Here is an 8,569-nt window from a genome sequence, read left to right as displayed (position 1 = left end):
GTAATAATCAACGTAAAAAACGATCTCAAATCTGCGATGAACACGGTGTGTGCCCCCATCAATGTAATTCCCATGCTTTTATATAGGTTTTATTACTTGTAATAATGCTGTTTGATTTTGTTATGTGTTTTATGGAAGTGTCACAAAAAACGACAAAAAATGACCACTTAGCATGGAAATGGACTACGACAGATGAATGCATCACGCCAATTTACTCAAATTCCCACTAAAAATCTCGATGGTGGGCAACTGCGTGGGAACGCTTGATGGGTAGACGACAATTTTGTGAACCTGACAGTTTTCTTGATTGGTTTAATATACATACGGCACTTTGATCTTTTAAAGAAAAGCCACTATGTAATCGATGTAAAATACCCTCCCTCGACGGTTCGCCGCGACTTCGGGTGATGTGAAAATGATGACAATGTACATTCGAATGGCCTGATCATTTTTTCCCTCTCTCTCAGGGTTTCGGTCTCTTTGTAGCGCTCCCCGGTGTCGTTTGGTGAATCTTCAATCCTGTCATTCGATTCATGATGTTTGGCAGCCTTGAAGAGAAGGAAGACAACAAAACAGTGAGATGATCAAAACCTTCGAAGAATGAGAATGCAACCTAGAGAAATGTTAGTAAAGAAACGAGGAAAGAAACAAAATATGCAGAAATAGAGTAAGACTAAGGAAAGGAAGATATACACACAAAAAAAAAGAAACAACAAAGAAAGAGCGGTAACTGATTTTAATCATGGAAAGGCTAATCATTCATTTAAGTTGTAACTCGCCAAATCGGCTGCCTCCCCGAATAAATAAAACATTAAATGAGTTGCAATCTTTATGTTTGAACATGTCCACAATGTTGCCACATTTCCTCAGTTTTAACGTATCGATCCAGACGGCGCGGAACGAACGTCGCTAATCGTCTGAGGAGAGTGCATGTATTTCGATCGTGCGTCTGAATTCGTATACTAGTAGAATAAATTGTTCAGCTGGAAAGAACTAAAATGATAACGATTATCGCCATCGGAGACTGGTTTATGATCGAATGAGAGCAATTCTTGGTGAGTGCATTGTCGCTGTGTCTCTCTTCGCTTATGGGTGATATATAGTTACATGGAAAACAGTCTGTCAGAAGAAGAAACAACATAAAAACAAATTTTATGTGACATCGACATGTCTACACAACATAAGTTGCGCTCTTATAAGCTTGAATAATAGTCCCACGCCACCCCTTAAGGGAGTCATAAAGCAACGAGTACGACTCGGTGATGCGCTACAAATTATTTAATAGCGCTACGCACGAATTGGTTGCAGATATTGGTGGTCACTCTTGCGAAAACTTGTTGATTTGCTGCGTCTGTTTCCTTCTTTTTGAGCTTGCATTCCAAAATATTCCAAGCACAAAAGCTGATACTACTGACGATAACTTACTTGGTACTCGATAGCTCCTTCGCCGTCGGTTTAGCGTTATTCCTACTGGTGCTGGAGTTGTTGCGTCTTGCACCCATCAGGTTCTGATGGACCGCGTGGTAAGTCCGCTTCAGCGGTAAACCTATTGATTTGATAGGGTGACACAGGCAAACGAGTTAGCGGGGCCAATTTGGAGAAATTGCTGGATTCAGTATAAGTGAGGGGGAAAACTAAAGTCAAGTGATTGGCGACGAAGTGTTCAAGTGGAATGGCGATCAACTTTCAAGTTGACTCTGATGAAAGATTAAAGTGACAAAACAAATAGAGATGTTAAAAAGTTTCATTTACAAAAGTTGGACTTGAACTGAAGAAAAGGTCAGATGATATTGTAGTTGTACACGTTTTCGTGAAACAATTATATAATGGTTATCATTTCATGTACATGTTAGATGAGATGAATACTTATTTGTTATCACTTCGAAAATTAATATGCTCACCGTTTGTACAAGCATATTGAGCGATTCATGAGGCAAGGCCATCATCATCTCATAAGATTTACATATTGAATGACATGTGATTGTTACCGATATTAGGATAGAAACGTGTGAAATTCTAAAACCCCTAGACCCTATGTTCGTGCAGTTTCGATGAAACTTCTGACATTTCGTCTGTCTGGCTGGTCATACACTTTTCAATATAGTCAGCCTAAACAGTTTTCTAACCCCACGTTTTTGACTTTAAGCTTGCCAGTCAGCAACTAATGGATTCAGTATCGTGGTGAGCTGAAGTGAAATCGTATTGAGTCGTCATGTCTACAGAAATGGCTACGCATTCTATGCCCCTGTAGCTCTCATCTGTGTGGAAATTGTAAGCCCCGGGGAAATTTTGCTCCACTCAATACAAAAGGGTTGGCATTTCGGTCGAGCAGATGTGACGCTTTAATAAGTATAGCGTATTTGTTAAGCAATACGCGTCCTGAAATTTCATTTAGTTGATCAACCTGCATAGAAAGTTACCATGTGGGGCAGCCCCCGTAGTTTGCGTCGCGTGCTGAGGAAAAACGAAATTTGTGAGAGAATTTGCGGTGAGAGAGCGAATGCCCTATTACGCTTCTTTTTTCTATGAATGTAGACTAATATGTTTGAAAGCGCCATAATTGGTCACGTACTGAGGCCCTGTCAACGACCTTTAGAGGAAAACTCCTCTCGGCTATTCTAGGAACTTGCCTTTGATATTTCTCTCTATTTGTTCACTGAAAGGAGGCAAAGTTCGCAAAAAAGTGGAAAAGAAGCTCTCCGTGTTGCAATTAACTTATAAAATGCTCTACACATGGTATGTTAATGATGTTGGATACGCTCAGGAGCAGACCGACCATAATTGATATCATATATCCTTGCAAAAAAAAAAATAATAATAATACGTATGTGAATGTATGAACGGGTACATGAAGGAGAATCGTGGACCGATGATGCAGAGATAGAACAGTTATCTAACAGAGCTCAAAACAACTCGGTGGGTAAAGTGTTGGAAAATTTTATACGGCTACAAGATAAAAGGATACGTTCATAGTAATATACCCACATATACATACACAAGTACACACCTCCGCAAATACAAGCGTAGGTACATACGGGCTCGACACTATACCTTTATTTCTCTCTCTCTCTTTGAAAATCTTTAAATCTGAAATTTTAATGGCGGGGAAAATATATAGCTGCCCGAAGTTAAGTCACGTAAGGTGGAGGTAACAATCCATATAAATAGAATGTATAAACACATACACACACATACACACACTCTCTTACACACACACACACACACACACACACACACACACACACACACATATATATATATATATATATATATATATATATATATATATTGGTATATTTATTTATTTATTTGTATTTATACATATATATATATATATATATATATATATATAGAGAGAGAGAGAGAGAGAGAGAGAGGGAGAGAGAGAGAGATGGATATGGATAGATATAGATAGACGAAACAGACAGGCTAAAAGATGAAAACATGGACCATTTTTTGATCTAGTGGAAAGTATAATAATGCAAAATTCAGGTCTCTTAATTCCAGACTTTAGTAAGTAGAAAGTGTTCACGTGACCCAGCGTGGCCGAAGTTAGGCAACAAGAAGCAAAATTTGGCGGGGACAATACACAGTACGGTAAGGGAAGGAAAAGGTCCTATTTCATATTTTTTTTTGAATTACCGATAGGATTCATGTCTCGTTGTATCTCTGTAGATGGCTTGTTGTACTTTTCTGCGAAGTCCAGTGGGTTGTTAATGATGTTGTCGTGCATCGATAGAAAGAGCGGAATGTACGCCATATAGTCTAAGAAGGATATCTGGGCAGGGGAGAACAATCAAACTCATCAATAATAATGCGCAGGATATTACATCGTATAAGAATGATTCTTGGGGACGATAATGAGTAAATGATACGATTCAGCATTTTTCTGTAGCTCTTTTAATCCCCGTCATTTAAATTGCACTTGAAATTGAAAAAGAAAACAAAATAAGAAATACAACCCAAATATTGTTCTTCAATCTTGGGGATACAGAACAAAGTGTGCCGATTAATCGTCAACATCGACTAGCTTTGTTATTATTTCATCATCAGGTAACCTAGTTTTTCAGAAGTCCGAAACATCCTATCAATCTCCTTCACCCGGTATCCATGGTAACCACCTTGTTGTGCTCGTCTGCATTCATCTTCTCGATGACGTAGTCCTCTTGAGTTCGGTTGAGGCCACCTGCCTTCAGCTCGATTCGTAAAGACTCTTTGTTGATGAAGTTGTCATTTCGGTCACCGTTGGTGCTGCTGCAGTAGAACATCGACTGCGGGAACAACAACACAAACAACTTAAGAAATCAAAAGCAGAAATAAGGAGAAGAACTAAATTTATTATTACTCCATGGCGCCACTTTCTCGAGCGATTCTCCCCCCCCCCCCATTTCCAATGCTCTAAGCAGCATAATCATATTCAGCATTTTATCGGTTTGCAACCAAGAAAGAAAAAAAGAAGAAGACGAGGGTGCGATTTTAAATGGAGTGCAGCCTCCAGGATAGCCAAGGGATTGAATCATTAATGATAAGGCATGAAGTTATCATTACCGAGGGGCTAAATTTATCTAAGGCCCCTAACAGCTCAGCGAAGAATTAGCCGGCCCCGTAGAAAAGAGGTTTTCTAGATCTTCTCAAAGTTTAGAGGGCGACAGATCCATGAGGCCAAGAGTGACAAAGAAGAAGAAATAGAAGAAGAAGAAGAAGAAGAAGAAGAAGAAGAAGAAGAAGAAGAAGAAGAAGAAGAAGAAGAACGAAGGAAGAGAAGAGGAAAACAAGCGACAACAACAACAACAACAAAGAAGTAATTTAGGGCCCCTCCATTAAGTTTGTTTATTACATGTTGCGATGGCAGATAGCCTAAATGTGGCAGAGCATTGAAATCATGACTAAGATATGCGAAGAAACAAAGGGATGATGTCATTTTTAGGTCGTTGTGTTAGGGAACCTTATCGGTTGCACCAGAGACGGTAAGAATATTACTCTACTGTGGATACAGCATCATTGCATTGTTTCTAGGTCTACTTATCCTCTTCTGAAACAATTATCATCTGCTAATTAAATGTGAAAAAAACTACAAAATTGTATCACTGTTCACAGTTTGTTTTTCATTGCATATTGTACTATCAGTTTGTGTATTCAAATGTTGTAATAATATGTGCTGGAAGTGAAATAAAACGAAATGAAACGAAACGAAAATATGTGACTTGCAAGAAAGGGCGCTATGATAAGATCTGTATATGTATGTGGAGACGGAGGGGGGGGGGGGGGGAGGGGGAGGCAGGTTGACGGGCCGGAACCAATGATAGCAGCACCCCTTTTACATTATATAGATGATGACTGGCGGGGGAGGGAACATACCGAATGTTCCACCCGAAGGGTTCGAAATGCTATTGAGGGAGGTTATAAGTCTCGAGACGAAGTCGAGGGATTTATATCATCCCGAAATAGCATTTCAAACCCTGAGGGTAGAACGTTTGGTACATGTTCCCGACAAAAAAGTCATCATCTGTCATATTATATGGGTTAGTCAAATACGTCAACGTCAACCACCAAAGATCGTCGAGATTCAGTGTACGATCTTTGCAACCACGGCCACCAGCATAGCATGCAGCACAACGCACTCGCTCGCTCGCGCAGAGCCAAATTCACTGCCTTCTGTCATTTGTTACGTGGAAATGTTTTCCCATGGGAGAACATTACCAAGAATATTCGCCCATGGGCGAACATAACGAATGTACCTCCACCACATGACTCTGTTTAGCCAATCACTAACCGGTATTTGACTAACCCATTTAATATAAAACGATATTGGGAGAAGTGGCTCTTTCGAGATTACGAGGGCGTGGGTCATTGGTGAATGAGGATGGTCGCGTGTTACGTGTGAGGAAAGGTTGTGTGTGTGTGTGTGTGTGTGTGTGTGTGTGTGTGTGGGTGGGGGGGGGGGTGGTAGGATACACAAATTCGTTGTTCCGAAAATTTCTAACCCTTCATTTTCCAACGTTCGCCTCGTAAATTGTTTATGCCACATGAATAGGAGCGTATAACATGACCCCCAAAACAGGTGGCTGCACTGAATAGCCCATCGCCCAAGTCCATAAAATAATGCGTCAGAACATTATTTGTCATGATTCATTATTTGTGTATGTCACGCTGAAGGACTGGTATTACCGGAAGGCAGCTGGGTCCATATGCCCCAACATGACATTATTTCAAAATGACGTATGATATTCCATGCTTGCGGGAGGAGGAAGTTCATCGAATAAGACGACTGCAAATGTCATGTCTACTGGTTTCCTCGAATCAACTTCTCTTCGTTGAAAACATGCTTGAATAAGTATTTATAGGAGACTCCAAGAAATAAAAAACAGAGTACATTCAAACGCTACCGGATGCATGGTTTCACTAAAACCGGACATAAAGTAAGATGAAAGTTATGGGGGCTTTGAAATGTCAAATGTTTGCGTGAAACCGCGATATTTGTTATAAGTATGCAGTAAAGACAAGGCGATAGTGTCATCGACAAAAAAGAAGGGAAAATCAAAACAGCAACAAGAAGAAACAAACAAACAAAATATTTTTCAATAGACATCATCTTTGTGCAGCAGCCAATAGGAAATTTCGAAGGTGCTGATATCATCTTAATATCTCACGCATACGAATGGTTTGTGACCAAATGCGTTGTTTCGTGGAAGTATATAATATGACACGTTAAAATTTCACATATTAAAACCGAGCTTACATCCGAGTTTGGGGAAAAGATGTTATCATTTTGATCGTTTGATATCAGTCTGTTTGCTAAAGTCATTCCGTACACTCGTGCAGCGGCATCACACTGCAGTTGTGGACTTACGCTGTACAGGTCCATTTTGCGCTGAATGTCCAGCAGGTCGCTATGGTCCAGCAACTCCTGGCCAAGCGCACTGACCACAGGGGGGAAAATGACGATTAGTACAATAGGCATGATCATCATAATTTCATAAATATCAATTTATCACGATTTTGAAAGAATACGTTAGATAAACAATCATATTATTCATTTATCGTCCTACATGTCTTACACGCAAAGTCAATTCATAATAATAGTCAGTTCTTAGAAACGCATAATACCATAAGATAGTCTCTATGCGTGTACAAATTCATACAAAGGCCCTCAGTATTCCTTTTGATGAAACATAAACAGAAATAGACGCCTCCCTCCAAAGAATAATCAACTAGGTCTTATACTAAATATTTTGTTCATTTTTCCTTCACTTACTGTTTACCTTCGTGGTCTCCTAGTCAGCAATTGACTCTTGTAATCGTATATCATCGACTATTCTGTGGATTTTTCTGAGTGCTGAATAAACATATCTAAATCATTATTCTTATTTTATCATTGCTGCGTTATTTTGGGAGGGGACTGCTTGGAGGGTTAACCCTTTCTTCTTTAAAACGGTTCCCTTTTCACGCCATCAATTGTTTATTTTTGGTCTATAAAACAGGCGAAGGAGGAATTGTAGATATACGCATAGATCAAATCGGTGTCTACTAGACCGAGGAGAAATCCTTTTTTTTTCCACACTGCCCACTATAAAAAGCTGTTCTGTACTCGTAATTCATTTACCAAGAGATGGCGTGTATACCAAAGGGTCAAATCGATTTCCCAGTCGTCGTAATTGGAACGCGTTTAAACGCGACCATTGACCGATAGAGTAAAATATTCAAATTCTATGCGCATGCCTTTCTAACGTAAGCCGTTCCCGACAAGCTTGCCGGAGGCTTTCCTGACATACCGGCAGTTATCAAAGATGCCAATATGATACAAGGTATAGCTGAATTCATTAAGATATGCAGCGGTGGTTGGATTACTTTGTCACTCTATTTCCTCAGAGGAACAGAAAAATTATCCATAAAATGGAATACACTCAGCAAACCAGGCTACAGTGATTTTGACAAATAAGCGGGTATAACAGAATATGGAGTTAAGACCCAAGTGGGAGCACTGGGTAATTACTCACTCCATGGCCGTCACTCTTTCGCATATGGCGCCAATGACTGCAAACATCTTGAAGGTAATCCGAGAATGATCATCCACGTCAAGAACCTTGGTTAAAATGATGATAATGATAATGATAATGATAATGATAATGATAATGATAATGATAATGATAATGATAATGATAATGATGAAGATAAAGATGCTGCTGCTAATAATGATAATAATTGTGTTATCATCTTTGATAATATTATTATCACCATTATTATTATTATTATGATTATTATTATACATGTAATTCTAATATGATCACATTGATCAGGAAGTCAATGGTTCGAATCTAGCCCAAGTATGGGCATATTCATTATGCCCATGTGGTGTTTGTTTTGTGTGTCTTTTTATCATGGCTACTACTTAAACACTTATTAATTCCGTGCTTATTTATGTCGATTTGGGGCAATTTGTCATTCAGTTGCAATAAAAACAACTCGACGCAAGAATTTCATTAATTGGAATCATAGATTGTCATTGTCAGAACAAAGAACTCAGATTTGTTATTCTGCAGTAAGACTATAGTCACAATCAAAGCACGCT

The 8,569-nt window shown here is 39.2% G+C and overlaps 1 protein-coding gene across 1 annotated transcript; it reads right to left on the bottom strand.

The window, feature by feature from the left end:
- Positions 1-448: 448 nt before the first annotated feature.
- On the bottom strand, positions 449-8,044 carry LOC139709018 (uncharacterized). The gene is made up of 6 exons (XM_071620986.1): positions 7,998-8,044; positions 6,851-6,920; positions 4,122-4,271; positions 3,643-3,778; positions 1,426-1,546; positions 449-548 (listed from the first exon to the last, which is right to left on the bottom strand). The coding sequence occupies exons 1-6, from the start codon at positions 8,042-8,044 to the stop codon at positions 464-466; spliced, it is 609 nt and encodes a 202-aa protein (XP_071477087.1). The 3' UTR covers positions 449-463.
- Positions 8,045-8,569: the final 525 nt, after the last annotated feature.

Source organism: Diadema antillarum, unplaced genomic scaffold (genome assembly GCF_040938485.1).
Source record: "Diadema antillarum isolate AM-2024a unplaced genomic scaffold, OU_Dant_1.0 seq00001400_RagTag, whole genome shotgun sequence".
NCBI lineage: Eukaryota > Metazoa > Echinodermata > Echinoidea > Diadematoida > Diadematidae > Diadema > Diadema antillarum.
Note: the sequence above shows the minus strand (reverse complement) of the source record. Positions and strands in the feature narration are given on the sequence as shown.

Excerpts from the sequence above, each read along its gene's own strand:
- LOC139709018 (XM_071620986.1), bottom strand. The coding sequence starts at position 8,044 with ATGTTTGCAGTCATTGGCGCCATATGCGAAAGAGTGACGGCCATGGA. Across the intron at positions 4,272-6,850 it reads GCAAAATGGACCTGTACAGC|TCGATGTTCTACTGCAGCAG; the intron begins GTAAGTCCACAA and ends TTGTTCCCGCAG. Across the intron at positions 549-1,425 it reads AAGGAGCTATCGAGTACCAA|GCTGCCAAACATCATGAATC; the intron begins GTAAGTTATCGT and ends CTTCTCTTCAAG.